The 23,798-nt window shown below is 32.8% G+C and overlaps 1 protein-coding gene and 1 long non-coding RNA gene across 2 annotated transcripts; both read right to left on the bottom strand.

Annotated features, from left to right (window-relative positions):
* Nucleotides 1–203: 203 nt before the first annotated feature.
* On the bottom strand, nt 204–7,372 carry LOC104727983 (polycomb group protein VERNALIZATION 2-like). The gene is made up of 9 exons (XM_087472404.1): nt 7,120–7,372; nt 6,847–7,023; nt 2,406–2,463; nt 1,501–1,549; nt 1,239–1,325; nt 1,063–1,142; nt 872–961; nt 601–747; nt 204–507 (listed from the first exon to the last, which is right to left on the bottom strand). Exons 1-9 carry the CDS (start codon nt 7,370–7,372, stop codon nt 204–206), a joined length of 1,245 nt encoding a protein of 414 aa, XP_087328530.1.
* A 10,448-nt stretch (nt 7,373–17,820) lies between these two features.
* On the bottom strand, nt 17,821–20,808 carry LOC147933952 (uncharacterized). Its single transcript, XR_015570321.1, has 3 exons — nt 20,406–20,808; nt 20,110–20,174; nt 17,821–18,321 (listed from the first exon to the last, which is right to left on the bottom strand). It is a non-coding gene; the product is annotated as an uncharacterized LOC147933952 (long non-coding RNA).
* Between the last annotated feature and the right edge of the window lie 2,990 nt (nt 20,809–23,798).

The following is a 23,798-nucleotide window of genomic DNA, read 5'->3' as shown; positions in this document are numbered from 1 at the left end:
TCCCCATTTTCTTTAAAAAGAAATAGTCAAATTAAAACTTTAAGTAGTTGTTACATTGCTATGAATTTTTGGTTCATACAATTTGCAAGAGCATTTGAGAGAGAAAAGTGATTAAGCATACACTTAATCTTAAATGTGGAGAAACAACATAAACTTAAAAGTAAGAAAAAAAAAAGGAAGAATAGACTGAAGAAACTAGCCCACTAGAGATCACCCCGACCTCCGCAACCACGACCACCTCGACCTTTGCGACCATGACCTCTATGGCTACTACTTCCTTGACCAAAAAGAGTATCCCATTTCATTTCTATCATCTCTTTTATCTTTGGAGTTTGTTTAATTGGCCTTTTTTCCAAACTCCTATGAAAAGGTGTGGTTATGGCCACAACTTGTGAAGATTCTATGTGGAGAGCTTTTACTCCTGCATCCAATTCATCTTGTTCCCCATTTATACACATATTTGATTCACTCCCTGATGCATGTGTAGTAGTTTCTTTGTTGTTCTCGCTAGAAAAAAACAAAATATTATCTAATTATTAGAAAAAATATTTATTTATTTTTTGCTCCAAAACAATAACAAATCAGAGATTTTTCAAGTACTTGTTTTTGCTTTTATGATTATTTTTGTCAACATCCATGTGTGACAGGCTAGTAGGGTGTTGTTGGATGATGGTATTGCATTTGGTAATGGTGGCTGCGTCAAGAATTCCATAATTACATTGTTTAATCATGAATAATCTCCAGCACCTGAATTATTTTAGTTTTTTTTCCAAGAAACAAAATAAAATTAGTATAGTGTATAATGTTTTATATATATATATATATATATATATATATATATATATGTTGGTTTTGGAGAGATAGTACTTACATGTCAAATTTTAAGTTATCCTGCAACTCTTTCTTGTATAATTTTGAAAATTCTTCACATGCCCAAGGAATATGAGCATCTGCCAGAATCCTGAAACATAATTCATAATTTTGATTATGTAAAATCATTAATTTATACTTTATGGTTTTTGAGTTCTTAAGCAAAACCATTTATTTGACCAAAAATGTTACCTATTCTTTTTTGCAAAAGAGTTCCAAACTTGTATGAAATTCTCCATAATTTCATCATCGTCCATAGAAGCATCAATCATCTGCAGTTTTTACAAGTTTCAAAAGTCATTAGCAAGTACATCTTCATATATATATATTTTTTTGTTGTTGGTTGTTTTATAAATCATGGAATAAACCAGATCTGAAGCCTCAGCCTCAGCCTTATTATCGGCTTCATTTTTGCTATCTCGGACGTCAGAGATTACTTCGTCAAGTGTCAATGGCTTTTTAACAAACACATGCAGTTTATGATTTAGTGGCAATAAAACGGAGACAACTAGAATATATATCGTGAATTGGGACCAAGTATACTAGAATATATAAGATATATCATAAGATTCATAACCTTAAAGTCAAAGAATAATATGTAAAAGAAGTAGGTGAAGGAATTTGATTCACCTGACCACTTTGGGAGTGATAGAACTGGTGTTTTGGAAGAGGTGAGTGGCTGGAGAAAACATTTTTATCCGGTAAATAAACAAACAGACAAATGGTAAAATAAGACAGCATGTCATGATTAGAACAAACCAAGGGCCTGGGTGGACGTGGACCTAAGGCGAGATTCACAAACGGGAACCCTAAACTTATTAGCTTTTGAAAAATTGTTCAAAGGATGAAATATACAAAAGTCAAAATATAAATAGAAAATTTCAGATTGTATAATCTCTAAAAGATTTTTTTTTCAAATACATTGAAATCATCTAGAGAATTTGTTAGAAAATGCCTATTTTGAGATGCCCTTTTCAAAAATACTCATTTTTTGAATATTTTTATTTTGACCTCTTTTACACAATTACAATATGTTAAATTAATTTTAAGATTTTTTTTTGTAGATTTGGGTTCTCTATTTTACATTTAGAGTACAGTTTTAAGGGGGTAGAGTTTAGTATTTGGGGTTTAGGATCTAGAATTTAGTTTTTTTTGTATATTAAAAAGGGTATTTTTGAAAATGGACACCATGAACGAGTATTTTTGAAAAGTTACATAGAAAAATGATATTTTTGAAAATGATCTTTGAATCTAACTGTAAAGTTAAAATAAAATAAAAATAGAAATCAAATGATTTAAGTAAATTGAAGATCAATTAAAATAAACATATTTTATTAAAAGAAGAAAAATAATGAATATTTTTTCGTAAAGATTTCTTCTTTTTTAAAATTCAATAAGAAATAAAGTCAAAACAAAGGAAGAGCAACATAATAATTAGAAGAAGATTGTTAAAACAAAGTTTAGAAAATCATTCTTGGAGTAAAAAAAAAGAGACATATGAAATTGAGGCTCTAAATCACACTATAATTACACACCTATCAACAAACATTGTAGCATTTGATAGGTTAGCAGGAACCTCAACTTCAGTGGTTACTGTATGGGGATCCATTAGAAAAACAAAGGATATACGTTGAATCTACAAGATAAATGTTATGACTATATTAATTAATTGTTATGTCTTTGAATGAGAAACCAATATCTAAGAGGAAATTAAAACTGAATATAATATCATATGATGGAAGTTAAAAAGATAACAAAACTAATGAAGCAAACTTATGCTAAGGTAATATGGCAGCTATATTTGCTAACGTAAACATGAAATTTTTGATAGATGTGCGAACTATGTATGTTGAAAAAAAAAATGTATGTTGAGACCTGATTGGTAAGAGTAGATGCATCGGGAGAGCAAAGAGATAATCATTGGCTAGATTAATATGAAAACTCTCTCTGCACTCTTTTTTTTGTTTCTCGCTAACTTTTGTGGTGTACTCAAAACATAGCTCACCTTATATATATATACAAATTTATTTACATTGTTTACACGCAAAAATAGATATTATTAATGGTATATAAGGTAGTCAATATTCAAAACTAAAAAGAAATCTGTATAAGTTAACAATGTTTTGTTTATATGACTAATATTTATTCATTTTGGTAAAGATATTAGTTAAATACGTCAAATGATGAGTCATATTTGTTGGATATAGATGGACCAAAAGAGAGCAATTCAACTATTAAGAAGTGAATGGAACTTTGTAATCTGGTAATAGAAGATTGACTTTAATTATAGCTGTCAAATAGTCCATCCATAGGCCAATGGGCTTGTTCACATGGAAAATTTTGTTTATGGACGATAGTTGGACAATCTTTAATGGATAATGGTCCAAAAAATGTTTGTGCCCAATAAAAATCATGTACAGATAGACATTCAAGTTAAAATGTTTAACTAATATGTTACTAGAGAAAAGGCATACAAAAATTGTGACTTTAACTCTTATACTACTTGAAAACTTTTTATATCTACAAAAATCATACAAGATATAATTTTATTGAAAAGATCATTAAACTACTTATGCCATGCTGTTGCAGTTGTTATGTTTCCCTCATGAAGACTTGTTTTCTCCGTACGTAAGAGATACTTGATTTGTTCTAAATATATATAATCAATAAAACTCGAAGTTTAGTTTGAGTATATGTTTTGCATTTGTAGATAAACAATAGAATTACTATTGCTAATAATAGTTAACCAATGCAAATAAATACAATTGTGCAAGATAATGTAAGATAATTTTATGCAACTTGTTGTTTTCTATCAAACGTTTGAACTGGTTAGGACAAAAGTAAAAAAAAAAAAGTTAAGGCAAAACTATATAATTTCCAATCTTTTTTCCAAATATGTATACAAATTCTCAAAATTTAAAAGTATTAACCATAGTGGAAGCTCTCTTGGCCCAATGATTGACTAATGGTTGATTAATGCTTCTACACGAAAAGGCAAAAATGTAATGGGTTCGAGCCCTAAGTAACATGATTTGTTAATTATGTAGATTAATGGAGGAATGTTTACAGGAGGAACGAGACTTCTGATAATCACTACCCTAGCTGAACTGGCTAGATGTATGGCCTCATATATCTTTCTTTTATTAGAAGATCGTTTCCTATGTTTGAGTATAATCCATTTTGAACTATTATGGTAGTGAACGGTAACTAAAGCAGATTTCAGTTGTTTTTGTTGAAAACCGTACTGCAGTCTCCAATCAATATTTTTTAAAAATAATTACGTTTAAAAAAAATTGCGAATTTGTCCAACAGATTATGAGTTCGACCGCTTTCTCAACATTTATGAATCTTTACCCAACATTTTTTTAAAACTGCACAAGATAGCACAGTTTTTTTTGTTTTAACTTTATATATTAAAAATAATACATATCTTATGCTACTTTATATAAATATAGAGATGCAAATACAAGAGAAAAAAAACATTCTCTCTTCTCTTTCTACTTCTATGTCTTCCAATTATCTGTAACTTTTTTAAAAATTTAAAAATATAACATTTGATTATAATGTATTTGCAAAATATATTTAATACAAAAATACATTTGTTAAAAGATTTAGTGGATTAAAATATTTGCTAAAAGATTTAATGGATTATACAAAATACACTTAAAAAAATTTATGTAAATTATTTTTTCACCAATCAAAGATTATTTTACATTGCTTATTTTGTATTAACCGCACTTGTCCCGCAATTGTATTTGTTCCGCATGTACTGTAGTAAAATTGTACCGCACTATCAAATTGCTTGTCAAGCACAACCAAATACGTTGTCACCATTTGTACCCTACTATATCTTTCCTTTATTAAAAATGCAATCAAATGCATACTAGACTACTGAACTTTTATGTTTGCTCCTACAACATAAGAAATAATAAAAAGTATATATCAAGATACATAGCTGTTAATTTCATTGTTGTCAAATCTATATCGTCAATGTTTATGTTGTAAAATGTATATACAATGGGTAGAACATAGACAATATGTATGTTGATGTCGATAACAATAACATTAAAGACAAATAGCTGGAAGATCTCTCTCTTATCGTTTACCGATTTGCCAATCCACATTATTATTGTTTTAATATCCTAAGGATGAGATCCACTGATAAAGTCCCAAAAGTTTAATTTAACAAAAGTAATATTTAGAAGATTATAAAGAAAGTAGAAAATGTGGAGAAGTGGCTTCGTAACTACGAGAGCAAAAACTTATAATTAAAAGATTATTTAAATAAAACTGTTAATCAGTTTTTACATTGACTATGATTTTTTTGGGTCATACAATTTGAAGGAGCATTTGAGAGAGGAATATAAAATGAAGGACTAGCACTCTAGAGATCACTAGATGAGGTTTCCACGACCGTCCCAGCCTTTGAGACCACAACCACTTTGGCCTTCACGACCATGAATTTTACGGTTACTGCTTCCACAACTAAAAAAAGTAGTCCATTTCATCTATATCATTTGTTTCATTTTTGAAATTTGTTTGATCAGCCTTTTTTCAAAGCTGCTCTAAAAGATGTGGTCATGTCCATAACTCGTAAATACTCTTTGTCGAGAGGTTGTAGTACCATCATCCACAAACAACCTAATACCTTAGACAACGCAAATCATCCCAATGACATAAACAATAAGAACATTGAAGACATGGATATTGGCAAAAATGACCATAAAAGCAAAAAAATCATTAAAATCTTTGATTTAAACGCATTGACGCTGTCTAAGGTATTAGGCTGTTTGTGGATGATGATATTGCAACTCTCGATAAAGAATCTTCTCAAGTTGTGGACAATATCATATCTTTTCAGAAGAGCTTTAAAAAAGGGTCGATCAAACAAACTCCGAAGATGAAAAAGATGTTATAGATGAAATGAGCTACTTTTGTTAGTTGTGGAAGCAGTATGCGTAGAGGTTATTCTCGTGAAAGCGGAAGTGGTTGTGGTTGCAGAGGCTTGGACAATCATGAAAACTTCATCTAGTGATATCTATTAGGCTAGTTTTTCATTAGAGATTTATACATATTTTATTGCTCATTTTTATTGGGATTGTTTCTCCGTTTTATTTCTCTATTTTTCTAAGTTTCTATTTCCATTTTATTTCTTATTTTTTTCGCAAGATTTTTTTCACCCATTTTATTTCTTCCTTTTGTTAGGAGATTTTTTTTTTAACAACGGATTTCTCCCATTTTATTTTTTACCTTTATTAGGAGATTTTCACCCCTCCCCCTATTATTGCAGATCCACACTATTATTGTTGTTAGTGCCCAAGAAATTAGGATGAGATCCAATGATAAAATTCCAAAAAATTAGGTTAACACAAATTTGTATAGTAGATTAAGTCTCTATAGAATAATAAAGAGAAATTAGAAAGACTCATTGAAAAAAAAAAAGTGATGAGGTATAGCTTCGTAATTACAAGTAGGGCAAAAACAAATATTTAAAAGACTATTCAAATGAAAATGTATCTATAACCAGAACTGTTCTTGGACTTTTCTCCCATGAACTATTATCGAGAAACCCTTCCCAACCGAGTTTTCTGGCGCCGGTGAGGCTTCTGTCTGACGCCTAATCGATCTCTCCTTTGCTTAGCTCTTCTCTGTTTCTTTTACTGTAATTTTTTTTCCCTGTCCCCCCCCCCCCCCTTTTAATCCTTCTCAAACCCTTATAAAATCTGTCTCAGATCCAACCAAAGACCACCGTACGCTCCCGTCGATCTTTCACTCACCGTGGAATTTTTTGTGAAACTAGGGTTCTCCCCAGTGGACCTAGTTCCCATTGTCGAACCAAACCGAGGCTATCAGTTGTTTCCGCCGAGCTTTTATTCACCGGAGATGCTCCTTACAGTGCAAACCTCCCCGCTACTCTCGGGCAGCCGTCACATCTTTTTTGCATCTTGGCAATCGGTTATAAAGCTAGGATTTTACCTAGTGGACTTAGCTTCCAATGGCGACCCTTACCACGGTTGCCGCATGCCATCTCCGATCTCTCACTAACCGGAGAAGCTTCTTGCGTTGCATTCATCTCCAAATCTCTCCGATGGCCATCACTATCAACAACCCCTGCGACTCTCTCCTCTGAAACTAGGGTTTTCCCTAGTGGTCCTAGATTTCAAGTTAAGCCCATTAAGCCAAAAAAGCCCCAAGTCCATCCACTCCTCTCAAGTTGCAACAATAGCAGTTTCAGGTCCATTACCTCACCTTCTGTGACTTGCCAATGTCGAGTTCTGTTTTGTTTCCCGATACCCTTTGGTCGAAGACTCCATTGGAGTAAGGTAACACCAATCCTGATTTGGCTAGTCATACATCTTATTGGGAACCTGGATTTAGTTGTTTTTAAGGGCTTGCAGTTTGAGTATAATTTTGTACGGTTATATGGTCTATCTTTCTCTAACTGTTCTAGCACAAGTGATAGAATAGTCTTGAACTCCTTATGTTCAACGACAGCTATCATTTAAGCTGGTCATGTGATGTTTCCAAGCATCCCTTCCAAACATCTCCCACCATCCGGATCCCATACCAAATAGTCCCAATTGCGGTTTATCGAAGTGATCCATTCCCTATGCTTTGGATGTTAAAACAACCCTTTATCGACTACAAGACCATAGTCTCTTGAATCTTTGAGGTTTTGTTACTGTGGGCAGTGATTCTTGCCCCAATGGACAACACAACATCGACTCTCTTATCAACGTCTCAACGTCCTTTGACCATGACCAAACAACCGTCTCTCGAAGTGTTCGAGGATGGCCTTTGGATTTACCAAGACCTCACATATGCCAATGGGATTCCAAGCTTATGGTTCACATCTCTCTTGGATCTACAATCAAAGAACTCTATTTTAACCTTGGACTTCTTGCTTCTTGTACTTATGATGTGTTTATTTTAAATGAATGAAAGCAAAGGGTTTTGACAAAAAAAAATGAAAATGTTGAGTAATTGTTACATTGGCTATGACTTTTTTGGGTCATACAATTTGCAAGAACATTTTAGAGAGAAAAGTGATTGAGCATACACTTAATCTTAGATGGGAAGAAACAACATACAAGCTTAAAAGCAAAAAAAGAAAAAAAAAAAAAAAAAAAAAAAGATAGAATGAAGGAACTAGCCCACTAAATATCCACTAGATGAGGTTTCCACGACCGCCCTGACCTTCTCAACCATGACCACCTTGGCCTTCACGACCGCGACCTCTATGACTACTACTTCCACGAGTAAGACCATGTTTATCGGGGCATCAGAAGGGGTGTTCTTAGGCCCTTTAAAAATGAAAAAAATTGAATAGTGGACTTAAGATCAGCGAGATTGGTCTTATTCAAGACCTGTTCTTGGGCCTGATCTTGTGTGACGTGTCTCTCTCTGATTGTGAAGAATTATTTTCCAACCGAAGCTTCGTTTCATTTTTCATTTTGTTCAGTCTCGAAAGTTTTGTTTTTCTTCTTCTCTCGCAAACGGCGAAACGACGAAACGGCGAAACGGCGAAACGGCGAGAGATTTTGTGTTCTCATCACCGTCATCACGGTTTCCGCTGTGTATTCCGGCCATTGAAACACCAAGTCAACCGATCTCCTCGTCTCCTCGTCTCCTCGTTTCCTCGTGTCCACTGATTCTCGTCGTCTCCTCTGTCTCCGCTGTCTCGTGAAGTCAAGAGATCTCCTCTGTCTCGCCAAGCTCAAGATCTCGTCGTCTTCTCTGTCTCCTCTGTCTCGTGTGCTTTATAGACAAGATAATCTCCGGCGATATAAACCTAATCTCATCTCTGAATTAGGTTTCGATTTAGGGTTTCGATTTTGGGGAAAAATTGATTTAGGGTTTCGATTTTGGAGAAAATTTGATTTAGGGTTTCGATTAGGTTTCGATATAGGGTTTCGATTTTGGGGAAAATTTGATTTAGGGTTTCGATTTAGGGTTTCGATTAGGTTTCGATTTAGGGTTTCAGTTTCGATAGGCAACACTGATTCATTATAGGGTTTCGATTTTGTGTGTTATAAACCTAATCTCATTGCGTGTGTTGTATTGAAAATCAACATTAATCGATTTTGGTTTGTTTATGAGGCATGTAGGTGAGGTTAAGCAGGACAAATTAAATCGGACCACCATCAACAACATTCCTTACTCGAAAGTAAAAGGTAAGTCAAAGTCACTATATGTAATGGAATGTTCGACCATAGTCTAAACTCACTATATGTAATAATATAGTCTACTGGTTTGAATCATTTAAAGATAGATCGGTCTATTGTATAATAGGTTTGAGTAGTTGCTTGTAAAGTATTGTTTGCTTGGTTATTGTGATGGTGTATGCGACGGTCTAGGTTGGTTTAACGCATGGTATTAAAGAAACTGAACTTTAGTTTTAGGGTCTGGGATGGTTGATTGGTTTGTCTATTGTATAATATGTTTGAGTGGTTTGTGTAGTTGTGTAGTAACTGGTTATTCACAGATTTTAAGTGATTGTAGTTGTCTTTAAAGTATTGTTTGCTTGGTTATTGTGATGGTGTATGCGACGGTCTAGGTTGGTTTAACGCATGGTATTAAAGAAACTGAACTTTAGTTGTGATGGTATGGGATGGTTGATTGGTTTATCTATTGTATAATATGTTTGAGTGGTTTGTGTAGTTGTGTAGTAACTGATTATTCACAGATTTTAAGTGATTGTAGTTGCCTTTAAAGTGTTGTTTGCTTGGTTATTGTGATGGTGATTGCGATGGTATATGTTGGTTGTTTAGTTGTGATAGTGTAGACTATAGTTGTAAAGTGAGTTCTATGCTTTAACGAAACCAAACTTTTTTGGTTTGTTTATTATCTAAAACACTAAATGACCTTTATTTACTTCTGATTTGACTGAAGTAGGTAATGGTTATTTAGAATTAAAATTCTCTACCAACACCAAACTTTGAATTTAATGATCTTCTTAACTTCTCTATAATAACCAATCTTATTTCCTTCTTTATTACCAATCTCTAAGAAGTTTCCAATAATCTCTCTTCCTCACCTTCTTCCGTTTTAAATCTTCTTGCTATGGAATCGAATAATACTCCTAGTAGTCAATCTCAAATCCCATTTTTTAGTTCACAAACTAGTTCACAGCCGAGTCAACCTCCTAGTCAAACATAAGAGACAGCAGAACAGCGTAGGGAGAGAAGGATATGGTCCGTTTAAACACATCGAAGGATGCAATAGTTGGGAATGATCAACCATTTGGGTCCTTTTGGAAGCGCATTGGTGACTATTATGCAACAAGTGATCATGTCCTTGGTGGTGGTGAACCAAGGCTCCCTGACCATTGTAGACAACGATGGCAAAAAATCAGCAGGGATGTTAGTAAGTTCTGTGGAGCTTATGCAGAGGCAAAGGGTGAAAAGGCAATGAAAAATCAGCAGGCCTGCTGGCATAAAGGCAATGAAAAAATCAAGGAACAAAGCTAAAGAGAAGACTGCACCATCGGCAAAGTTTAGTCACATGTGGGAGATCAAAAAGAAGGATTTAGAGGGCATGAAACAACTTCAAAAGATGTCCATTCTTGACACTCTCCTTGCCAAGAAAGAAACGCTAGATGAAGATGAAAAAGCTCTAAAGAAGAAGCTAATGGCTGAACTGTTTTAGCTTTAGGGTCTGCTGATGGTGTTCATTTTAAGTTTATGTTTATGTTTATGTTTATGTTTAGTTTTAAGTCTAGTTTATGTTTTTAATTAATCGGGTTATGTTTATGTCTTAACTCTAGTTTATGTTTTTAATGAATCGGGTTATGTTTATGTTTTAACTCTAGTTTATGTTATACTTATCTATGTGTTTTCGCAAACTTAAATATATGTTTTGGTTTCAGGTTGAAGAAGACATGTTCGCTGAATATGACGATGGCATAAACAGCCCATTAGACTATAGTTCCGATTCAGAAGAGGAGCCTGAGACATGTTACTATCAACCGCAACCATCAACCGAGATTGGACCACTACCTAGTCTGTCGAACCGTGAAGCTGAACCACTACCTAGTCTGGCGAACCATGAAGCTGAACCCAACGACCAAGTGATCCAGCTCAACGACCAAGTGATCCAGCTCAAGCTTTTAGTGATCCAGCTCAAGGACCAAGTGATCCAGCTCAAGGATCAAGTGATCCAGCTCAAGTAAATTTGTTTCGAATGTTTGTTGTTGTCGTTTGCTTCGGAATGTTGAACCCGTGAACGGCTTGTTTGGTTTTTTGTTTAGGATGTTGTTTTCTTTGTTTGGATTTTAGTTAAAAAGACAAGAGTCACAAGAAATTTTTTAAGTTTGTCTGATTATTCACATGCACCAACTAAACACTCACAAGTTCACAGTCTTGTAAACACTGACATGCACAAGTTAACAGTCATATATATATATATGACAATAGCACAAGAGTGTAAATCATCATAATCAAACATACATTTTCTTCTATCTTTTGTTCATTGCTTCTCTTCTATCTTTTGTTCATCTTATTCAAAAACAAACCAATTCTCTTCTCTCGCCAAAAACACACAATTCTCTTCTCTCTTTGTTCATCATATAAATACATACTTTATATGGCATCTTCTTCCAACAAATTTCACTACCATTATGATCCCAATAATGATAGTTTAAACCAATTCTTTCAAGAGCAATTTAGTAACCAGTTTGAAGCTGTTAAAGAGGATATTCCGGTCGAAAGGAAACCACGTACATATATCGATAGAAACCGAGAAGAAGGGCATGAACGTTTGTGGAACGATTATTTTTCTGATAATCCGACTTACAATGCTCACCAATTCCGGCGACGGTTTCGAATGTTGTTCTTGCGTATTGTGAATCTTCTCAGTGAAGAAGTTCCATATTTTAAGCCAAAAAGGGATGCAACCTTCCGGAATGGTCTATCACCCCTACAACAATGTACTGCAGCAATTCGACTTTTAGCATATGGGACTGCGTCGGACTCGGTTGACGAATACATACGTCTTGCTGCATGTACTGCTCGAAAATGTTTGGAACATTTTGTCGTCGGGATAGTTGACTTGTTTGGCACTGAATACCTACGCCGACCAACACCAGAGGATCTTCAAAGGCTACTGTTTTATGGAGAACAGAGGGGTTTTCCCGGGATGGTTGGAAGCATTGACTGTATGCACTGGAAGTGGAAAAATTGCCCAACCGCTTGGAAAGGAATGTATTCAAGAGGCACCGATAAGCCAACAATTGTTTTGGAGGCGGTAGCTTCACAAGATCTCTGGATATGGCACACATTTTTTGGAGCTCCAGGTACTTGTAACTATTTAAATGTCCTAGATCAATCACCAGTATTTAATGACATTATTTACGGTCGAGCTCCCGAAGTTACGTACTATGTCAACGGAAATGAGTATAATTTGGCTTACTATCTGACGGATGGTATTTACCCTGAATGGGCAACATTTGTTAAATCCATCCCACAACCTCAACACCCGAAACATCGATTGTTTGCAGAACGTCAAGAAGGTGCACGGAAAGATGTTGAGCGTGCATTTGAAGTCCTGCAATCTAGATTCGCCATGATTAAAAATCCATCTCTTTTATGGTCAAAGGGTAAAATTGCATATATTATGAGAGCATGTCTCATACTGCATAATATGATTGTCGAAGATGAACGAGATTCATACACACTCTATGACGAACAAGAATTCCAACAAGAAGATGGAACTGGAACTACTCCGGATCTTACCTTTTCAGTAACTATACCTTCAAATCTTGAGGGTTTAGGTGATGGCCATACAATAATTCGTGATAAACAAGCACATCGCAAATTAAAGGAGGATTTGATTGAGAATATTTGGAATAAATTTGGACATTAATCTATGTATTAATTAAATAAAACGTTTGTCTTGTTTAATTAATTAAGTAATATGTTTGTTTGTTTTTTAAAAAAAATAAATTATTTAAAATGTTTTTTTTTTCATAAAAATTTGGTATTGTATTTTGAATTTTAGTTAAAGTTTTTTGAGTTTGCAATTAAAATGTTATTTTCTAAATTATTATAATTGTAATATGTTTATAAATATTATATTATTAAATTTTAAGATCTTATACGTGTTCTCCCAATAACTAACTTCTTAACAAAAGTTCTTAACTACTGATCTTACATTATTTTTACAATATTTATACTCTAAGAACACCCTAAACTGATCTCCTTATAAATATGCCCTAACATGAGTAGTCAATTTCTTCTCTATCTCTTTCATTTTGAAGTTTGTTTCATTGGTCTTTTTCCAAAAATCCTCATAGAAAGTGTGGACATGTCGACAACTTGTGATGATTCTGTGACGAGAGCTTTTACTCTCACATCCATATCATCTTTTCCCCCATTTCTACACATAGTAAATTCACTACTTGATGCATGTGTAGTAGTTTCTTTGTTGTCCTTGCTAGCCAAAAGAAAAAAAAATCTAATGAATAGAAAATTAAATCTAGTTTTTCTCCTAAAAATAACAAAAATATAAAGTTGCAATCTTATAAACGTTATCGTTTACATCAGAGATTTTTCAATTACTTGTTTTTGTTTTGATGGTCATTTTTGTCAACATCAATATCCGAACTACTAGGATATTTCTGGATGATGATATTGCATTTGGTAACAGTGGCTGTCAAGAATTTCATAATCTCATTGTCTAATCATGAACAATCACTAGCACCTGGAATTGTTTGATTTTTTTCCAAGAAACAAAACCAAATTTAATATAGTGTATAATGTTATATATATACTATATTTGACCCGCGGTAAACCGAGAGACAAGTTATTTGGTAAAAAAAAAAATTTAAGTGTTATTTCTTTATTAATTTTCTTTGCTTTATTTAGTATTTTTATTAGTTATATGATATAACCCACGGTATAATGTGGAATAATTTATTTTTTACATAATATTACTTTAGTCAACTTAATTAGTTATATCTATTACTCTAATATTGATATTGTTAACAAAATAATGAAATAGTTTTTTTTACACGTGTATTACCGAATTAATGATATTTTAAATTTATATTAATATCAACCCAAACTCGTCTTGTCATATAACCCCCTTGCAAACTTCATAAAAATTTTAATATATTTTTAATATTTTAAAATTATTATAAAGTTTATTTTTTAATAAATAGAAATATTAATAATATTTAAACTTCTCATAAAGTGTAACATCCGTGAACCAAAATGTGCGTTTTGGGGATAGGTGTCGATCGACACCAAGGGTAGTGTCGATCGACACCAATATTTTCTGGTTTGACCAGTTCGATTTAATTATCGATTTGGACCAGTTTGCTTTAGAGAAAAATCATTGAACCGAGATATTTAAGGGAGGAAAATAACCTAGGTCGTGTTTTTGTTGTTGTCTCGCCGTTTTAGAGAAAACAAAGAGAGAAAAGAAGAGTTCTTGAGTTTTTGGAGATTTGTTGGCTTTTCTTGGGAGATTTGGAGCTAGGAAGGAGCTAGAAGCTTGCTAGGAAGGTTGATTTCGTTACTGTTGGTCAGAATCTTCCTGCAAAGAGGTGAGTGCATGACCATGGCTTATCTAAGCTGAGATCTCTAGTTTTTCTGTGATTTGGTGCTTATTTGATTGTTTCCTTTGAGTTTCTATGGTTTTTCGTTACTGATGGGGCTGGGTTTTGCTTCTGGGGATGCTTGGAGCGGATTGGAGAAGATTGGAGGCGAGATTCGGAGTTTCTGATCGAAGAAAATCGATGCTCGGCATCGGTGTCGATCGACACCAAATCGAGGATGGCTCAATAACTTTGGCGAGTGTCGATCGACACCATGTGGAGGTGTCGCTCGACACCACTAGGGTTTCGGGTTGTGTCGAGTACGTGATGGTGTGCTGGTGTCGTTTTTCAGTTACGACGATGACGTGTTGCTTATTATATTGCCTGGTTTGTTTATATTGTTTGTTGATTGTGGCATGTAGAGATCTTATTGCTTGTGTGTATAGCTCAGTAGATGAGAGGATTACCTCGCTGAGTGTTTATCAAATACTCATGCATCTCATTTTGTGTTTGTGGTGCAGGTAAAGGCAAAGTGTGATCGTGGAATCAAGGCGATGAAGAGGAGGATGTTCTAGGGACTCGATTGGTTGTTGTCTGGTATTGCTAGGTTGCTAAAGTTGAGTCATTAGAATGTGGTTTAGGTTGCTGTAACTATGATTCATGATGTTTGGAATACTGGTTTAATTGTTATGGATTATTATTGGTTATTTATTATTGATATTGATTATTGGTTATTTATTGGTATTGTTATCCGCTGTTGTATGTGTTTGTGGTTAGGTGTCTAGTGGGTATGAGACCACTAGTTGTAGAGTATTTATTATTATTACAAGGTTTTGAACCCACGCTACCCGTGGGTTTATTTTATATATTTTGATAAAAATTATATATGATTGATTACGGTAATAAAATATTATCTCATAAAAGAAATTAAAATTAGTACTAAGAAAAAAATTAAATTTCAGATACACAATTTTTTAAAAATATAAAAATCAGTTGTGTTATAAAATGAAATCTGATAAAAAAAAAATGATGAATTTAACTTGACGTACAGGCGAGGCAAATCAAACTGATGACCTCACATATCCTAAACCATTTTCTTTGACCACCAGAAAAATGAAACAATTATATAATCATGAATTTAACTCGTTTTCATATTTAATTGATCGCTACCACCTATGTTTTCGTGTTTTTTATTCAATGTTTTCTTATTTGTCATATTATTTCATGTCATTTTCATTGTCAAATTTTGTGTTCTCTTTTTCTTCTTCTTCCTCGTCAACTTCTTCACATTCTTCCACTGAAAAACCTTTTTTTTAGACTACCACACAACTTGTTAACCCATCAAACTCCAAGAACAAAATCATTTATTTTCTCATAAAATTTGTGAAATTCATGATTACCAGCATAGTCAACACATGCACCCAATTATTGATAATTTCATCCATATACTTATTTGGTTTCAGATCCACATGTTTAGAAACTTTTCAAACCAAAATCCTTACTTGCTTTATAATATATTTTAAAAACATAATAAAATATACTAATAATTATTTATTTAATATGAATCATATGATATATAGAAATATGAGTAAACTATAAGAACATATTAATTATAAATAAATAATATCAATTATATTATATCATCAAATAATATCAACCATATCATATTATCAAATAACCGTAACCGTATATAACCGTAAGCGCTTGAACCGGAACCGTATTTAAATGTAACCGTTTAACCATTTATTAAACGGTTCTGGTTAAGGTTAAACAAAATTTCTAACCATAATCGATGGCTAATAAACCTTAACCGTGACAACCGTAATCCTGGTGATGTCTATGTATAGCTAATAAAATATATGTGTTTGTCGTCAATATTTCTTCTTTAAACTTCAAAATTTGACTCAAACATCAAATTAAGGTCTTGTGATGTCAATCCTTCTTCCTTAGGGCATCATTAATGGGAGAACTTTTTTTTGTGTTCTTAGATTATATATATAGTGAAAATAATGTTAGATCAGTTGTTAAGATCATAGGTAAAAAAAATGGGAGAACTAATTATGGTGTTCTTAAAATAAAGATATAGTGAAATAATGTAAGATTAGTAGTTAAGATCTTTTGTTAAGAAGGTATTTATTGGGAGAACATGTTTAAGATCATAAGATTTAATAATATAATATTCATAAACATTTTACAAATTATAAAAACTTATAAAATAACATTTAAATTGCTTACTTATAAACTTGTAAATAAAATGTAAAAAAACAAACAAACATATTACTTAATTAATTATAGTAGATAAACATCTTATTTAATCAATAAATAGTTTAATGTCCAAATTTATTCCATATATGCTCTATCAGATCCTCCTTTAATTTCCCATGTGCTTGTCTATCACGAATTATAGTATGGCCATCACCTAAACCCTCAAGATTTGAAGGCATATTTACTGAAAACGAAAGATCTGGAGTAATTCCGGTTTCATCTTCTTGTTGGAATTCTTGTTCGTCATAGAGCGTGTATGAATCTCGTTCATCTTCGACAATCATATTATGGAGTATGAGACATGCTCTCATAATATATGCAATCTTACCCTTTGACCATAAAAGAGATGGATTTTTAATCATGGCGAATCTAGATTGCAGGACTCCAAATGCACGCTCAACATCTTTTCGTGCACCTTCTTGTTTTTCTGCAAACAAACGATGTTTCGGATGTTGTGGTTGTTGGATGGATTTAACAAATGTCGCCCATTCCGGGTAAATACCATCCGTCAAATAGTAAGCCAAATTATACTCATTTCCGTTGACATAGTACGTAACTTCAGGAGCTCGACCGTAAATAATGTCATTAAATACTGGTGACTGATCAAGAACATTTAAATCGTTACAAGTACCTGGAGCTCCAAAAAATGCGTGCCATATCCAGAGATCTTGTGAAGCTACCGCCTCCAAAACAATTGTTGGTTTACCGGTGCCTCGTGAATACATGCGAAACCATCGGCGAAATTGCCTCGTCGTGTAAGTCGGATTATCACTAAAATAATCGTTCCATAAACGTTTGTGGCCTTCTTCCCGTTGTCTATCGATATAAATACGTGTAGATGGTTCCTCCAAAATATCCTCTTCAGCAGCTTCAAATTGATTATTAAATTGCTCTTGAAAAAATTGGTTAATACTATCATTATTTGGATCATAATGGTAGTGAAATTTGTTTGAAGAAGATGCCATAGCAAAGAAGAAGAGAAAGAAGTATTTGTTTTGGGTAAGAAAGAATGAAATATTTTATTTTGGTTATAGAAGGAAATATTTTTGTTGTAGAGAGAAGCAAATGTTTGTGTTGGTGCAAGGAGCAAATGTTTCTCATCTCATATATACAAGTGAACAAACTAAAATCCAAAGAAGGCAAAGACATAGCAAACATCACGGGTTCATTCACGAGTACATAGCAACATCATGGGTTCAAAAGAAGGCAAAGACATAGCAAACATCACGGGTTCATTCACGAGTACATAGCAACAACCACCACACATCACAGGTTTGGTAATACTAAAGCAAACAACATCCGAAAGCAAACAACAACATCCACACATCACGGGTTGATCATTACTTGAGCTGGTTCACTTGGTCAGTCAGCTGGATCACTCGGTCCTTGAGCTGGATCACTTGATCCTTGAGCTGGATCACAAGTACCTTGAGCTGGATCACTTGGTCGTTGAGCTGGATCACTTGTTCGTTGAGCTGGTTCAGTTCAGCTGGATCATTTGGAACCTGGTTCCGGAGGCTTGTGAATCCAATCGCAGGAGCTGGTTCCGGAGGATAGTAACCGGTCTCAGCCTCCTCTTCTGACTCAATACTATAGTCTAATGGGCTGTTTATACCATAGTCATATTCACGGTCCATGCTTTCTTCAACCTGAAACCGAAACACATATATAAGTTCATGAAAAACATATAGCATATTAACATTGATATGGATTCACGGGTTCATATATAGCATATTAAAACAGTGAACAACAAACATAAACATTGATTCATTCTAAACATTGAATCAAATATAAAACATCCACATTCATGAAAAACATATAGCATAGATTCATTCTAAACATCGCTTAAACAAAACAAGATTGACAAACATCCGCATACATAGTTAAAAAACATAGTTAAAACAGTTCCGCCATTAGCTTCTTCTTCAATGCTTTTTCATCTTCGTCTAGGGTTTCATTCTGTTTTATCTCCCACATGTGACTAAACTCCGCAGATGGTGCAGTCTTCTCTTTGCCTTTGTTCCTTACTCTTTTCGTTGCCTTGATGCCCGCGGGTCTGCTCTCGTGCTCACCAACGACAGAACCCGTAGATGGTGCAGCTTCATCAGCTTTCCTTTTGTTAGAACTGGTTGTCCTTGGAGTGGGGTTCATAGCCTCGAGACTTGTCCATATCTGTTCATAGCGTAGAACATTCCAAGCATACTCCATACCGAACTTCTTCTTGTACAGGTTAGTGTAGATTTGGTAAGCATTTTGTAAAACATCTAGATCGTTCATCCCACTAGCTCTCTCACTCTCTGCCTCTGCAAAAGCTCCACAGAACCTGCTCACTTCCTTACTGATTTTTTGCCACCTTTGTCTACAATGGTCAGGGCGCCTAGGCTGAGCACCATCACGGACATGACTACTTGTTTCGTAGTAGTCTCCTATACGGATCCAAAAGGACCCTGCCTTTTGCCCATTCCCAACTACTGCATCCTTCGATGTGTTTAACCAGCCGCTTATTAGGACTAAGTCATCTTGAGTGGACTATAGCCTTCTCTCCCTTCGCTGTTCTGCTGTCTCTTCTGTTTGACTAGGAGGTTCACTCGGCTGTGAACTCGGCTGTGAACTTGGTTGTGAACTAAAAGAAGGAATTTGAGAGGAACCAATGTTTACATGGGGAGCAAAGCTGTCATATGGGAAGTTAAGAAGGCTAAAGTAGGGTTGAGACTGATTGTTAGGAGTATTGTTTGCTTCCATAGCAATCAGAATTAAACAAAGAAAAGATATTGTTCGAAGGTGGATGATAGAGGAGAAGTAAATGTGATGATAGATTGGAAGAAAAAAGCCAACAAGAAGGATGATAGAAGAGAAGTAAAACAGCGTGAGAGATTGATAGAAGATTCGGATGTAATATAGATCACTAAGAAGGAAACAAGATGGACTTAAGAAGCAAAGCGGGTGGAGGTAATGTAGAGAACTTAAGAAGCCATCACTAAATCAAATCAGAAGTTATTAGGGAGTTTTAATTGTAAATAACAACAACCTACTTCAGTCAAATCAGAAGTAAATAAAAGTCATTTACTATTTTTTCAAAGTAAATCATTCATAGATTTGGTAACTACTCAACTATATTTGTTAAATGATTTGGTAGCAGACAGTTTCACAAGTTTTTACATAACTCAAACCTACAAAACAAAACTACAATCACAAAGACTAGCTAAATCTAAGAGACATACAAACAAACCGAATGATAAAAGGTTAGATGGTGAGACATACAAACCAAAACAAAGAGACACTTAATTGACAACAACAATGTCTAACATCCGACACCACAAAACAATTTCCCTCATTACACAATCAAACCACAATTACCAAGCCACTTCAATCAAAACTAATCATTGAATAAACACTAATATCACAACTCAAATCAGGAAACCAACCTTGCGACTAACCTTTAACTTTCGAGCAAACGCAGGTTTCTTGAAGAATCCGATTAACTTCCACTAGTTGACCTCACCTACAAACCTCCGAAACAACGAAATTTCAAGTTTAATTCATGAGTTTTATTGTTGATAAAAAAAAACAAAATACAACTCTCGGAATTCAATCATAGATAAGCTCACTATAATCGTATAATGATTAATCCCAAATCCTATACTAAACCGAAACCTAATTAACAGATTTGAGATTAACCCTAAATCGATAAAACCTAACTCAAAGATTGAAAGAGGAAACGACTGTGACAAACCTTCTCTGTATGACCGGAGATTTGCCCGACAAAGGAGAGGAGGAGACAAAGGCGTTTCGATTTTTTTTTGGGTTCGTTTGAGATTTTGGTTCCGATATGCCAAAAGCCCGACAAAGGAAACGACGGAGACAACGACGGAGACAAGGACAGAATAGGACGGAACTAGCTTCTCTCCTTCCGATTTTGGTGTTTCAATTGCCGGAAAACAAAGCTTCGGCGGCGACTATGGCGAGAACGAAGCTGTCGCCGTTTTCGAAAGAAAACCAAAACCTAGACACGATTTTGGTGTTTCAATTTCCTTCCCATTTTTTCCGACCAATCAGAAGAGAGGAAGAATGTAAGAACGGGCTGTGGATCAGTTCTGAAACAAGACCAATATTTTTGATCTAAGCCCACTGTTCAATTTTTTTATTATATAATTGGGCTTAGAACAGGGAGAGTGTTATGCCGTTAATGATGGCCTTATACCCAAAAATAAAAAATTAATGAAAGAATATCAACGCATCTATAAAATCATACACAAAAATATGTTTTACAGCTCATAAGAAATAAAAAACACAAATGTAGATAAATAAGATAATTTATGTTTTGCATCAATATTTATAATATTTAAAACTTTTAAAAGGTTTCGAAATATAAAATTTGAACCTTTTAAAAATTTTCAATATTTATAATATTTTAAACTTTTAAAATTTAAAACTTATAATATTTTTAAAAAAATAAAAGCTAAGAACTTTTAAAAGTTTCAATATTTATAATATTTAAATTTTTAAATTTTTTAAATATTATAATATTTTTTTGAAACTTTTAAAGTTTTAATTTGATCAAATAAAAAACCAGATCAAACCAAATACACCTTTTAAACTTGGACGCCTGATAAATCAAGTTTTCCTGCTCATTCGTTGTTGGAAGCATATTAATCTTATTTATACTGGTTCTGAACCATTGTCTAAAACATTTCTATCCGATTTGGGATATTGTTCTTAGTTCTTTGATTTCCATAAATTTAAAATTTTCCTTTTTCTAAAAAATTCTGTAAATTTAAAAAATATTAATGAATGACATGTCAAATCATGATAGGTTTTTTAAAATAATTCTTAATATAGTAAATTCAGGAAATTGTATAAAATGTTAATAAGTGATATGTCAAATTTCTATTGGTTGTTTAAAATCCTATGTGGACGTCCTTAGGAGCTTATAGCTTCTACTTTTTATTAGTATAGATTATTATTCTTATTATTATTTATTAAAAAAACGTGTCGGGTCGTTTCATAAAGTATAAATATTTATAATATTTTGAAGTTTTTTAAAATTTTAAATTCCCTAAAATAAAGAAAAAAAATAAACCAAATAAAACTTTTAAATTTGAATGCCTAATAAATCAAGATTTCTGCTCATTCGTTTTTGAAATCATTTTGGTATCTCTTTTATAGTATTACTATGAATCTTTGCCTAGTGTTTTTAGGCGATATGGGATATTGTATACATATTTTTTTTATTCATTAGTTGAGTAATATATGTTGAAAAAATCCCTAATTTTATTAACTAGATATATTACTAAATAATTCAAAATAATTTAAATATAAAATCAAATAAAAATAAAAAGAGAATCATATATTTATGTTTTAATTAGATTGAGAGATTTCTTTATCTTTTAAATTTTACCTATAATTGATCTTAGAATTTGGATAACTAAATTTTGTAAGGATTAACATTGCAAATAAATAAATAAATATATATATATATATATATATATATATAACTACAAGTAGACACAAATTGTATTTCAAAAATGTTAATAGATGCTGGTTTTGGAATGATAGTACTTATATGTCAAATTTTTACGTTATCATGCAACTCTTTATTGTATAATTTTGAAAATGAGCATATGCCAGAATCCTGCAACGTAATTCATAATTTTGAGTTGATCAATTTTTTTTTTTTATTTTGCTAACGATATGACCAAAAAGTTCTTAAGAAAAACCATTAATTAAGATATTATCTTTAGCAATGGAATGTAAAACTGTTACCTATTCTTTTTTGCGAAGGAGTTCCACAGTTGTATGATTGTCTCCGAAATTTCATTATCATCCATGGAATCATCAATTATTTTTTCAGTTTTTACAATATCTCAAAAATTGTTAGCAATTATCTTTCATATTTTTTTTTTCCTTTGGTTGTTTTATAATTAACCATGGACTATACCAGATTTGGAACCTCAGCCTCATTGTTATTATTAATAATAACCTAGAAATAACTATTATTTTTAGGAAAATGTATTAAGTTTATAAACAAAAATATTTAAAGATATAGATATAACTCGTAATAAAAATACATAAATTAAACAAATCAAAATGTATGGATCTAAGTTTTAAGGCATTTTTATAAGTTCTAAGTTTTATGAGATTTGTATGCATTTATAATACATGTACTAGGATTTCACCCGCGGTACACCGCGAGACTAAATTATAAATTATTGTATTTTAAATAATAAATTTTAATTTATTAAGTTTTCAAATTTTCAATTAATTTATGACTACAGTAAATTTAACCTAATTACATTAAATTTGTTATTAGATAGAATATAAAATTCTAGATGTGTTTTATTCTCTAGAATTAAAAAGAGTATCTGCCTATATAGTATGTTAGTGTATATTTTTATGTGTATATATATATTTTTTTTTGGAATATTAAGAATGTGTTATAGTATGTATAATATTTTGTAGTTCATATACTTAATAATTTATAAGTTAATTTTCAAAACTATGATTACAAATCTATAGTATAAATGAGATAAACTAATAGTTTTAGTGTTGGTTCTATAGTCCAAACCCGCCATGCTAGACGAGTCGCGCAACATGTTCAAAGATTTTTAATCCGCAAAAACTCATCATACGAAACCCGTGAAAGTAAAAATTCGTTTTAAATACGTAATAAAAATATTACTTTCATTAGGAATCACGCATTATTACTTTGATTAGGAAGAATTTTTTTTTCAAATTTAGGGAATGCTATATTTGTTTAATTAATTAATAAATTACTATTTATTATAAATAGTTGTAGTTCCAATTTTTTTGGAAAGTTGAAATTATGGGGGAATAATTGTTTACAAAAATTGGAAACTTTATCATACTTTAATAAATAGTTAATTATAAATTAAAATATATTTAATGTCAATGGCATGATTGTAAATAGGTTCCAGCTCTAGGATTTATTTGCTAAATGTCTCCAAAAATGTATATATAGACTAGGTTTTCACCCGCGGTACACGGCGAGACTAAATTATAAATTATTGTATTTTAAATAATAATTTTTAATTAATTTTAGCTTTCAAATTCCCAATTAATTAACTTTTTACGCATATATGATATGTTATTGTATATTTTTATGTAT

This window comes from Camelina sativa, chromosome 11 (genome assembly GCF_030686135.1).
Source record: "Camelina sativa cultivar CO46 ecotype springtype chromosome 11, ASM3068613v1".
Classification (NCBI taxonomy): Eukaryota; Viridiplantae; Streptophyta; class Magnoliopsida; order Brassicales; family Brassicaceae; genus Camelina; species Camelina sativa.
Note: the sequence above shows the minus strand (reverse complement) of the source record. Positions and strands in the feature narration are given on the sequence as shown.

What these genes read in the sequence shown, in the direction of transcription:
- LOC104727983 (XM_087472404.1), bottom strand. Translation starts at nt 7,372, where the DNA reads ATGATAGCTGTCGTTGAACATAAGGAGTTCAAGACTATTCTATCACTT. An exon ending in GCTACAATGTTTGTTGATAG is followed by an intron (nt 1,550 to 2,405) that starts GTGTGTAATTAT and finishes TGTTTTCTCCAG; the next exon opens with CCACTCACCTCTTCCAAAAC. An exon ending in AGGCTGAGGCTTCAGATCTG is followed by an intron (nt 1,143 to 1,238) that starts GTTTATTCCATG and finishes TAAAAACTGCAG; the next exon opens with ATGATTGATGCTTCTATGGA.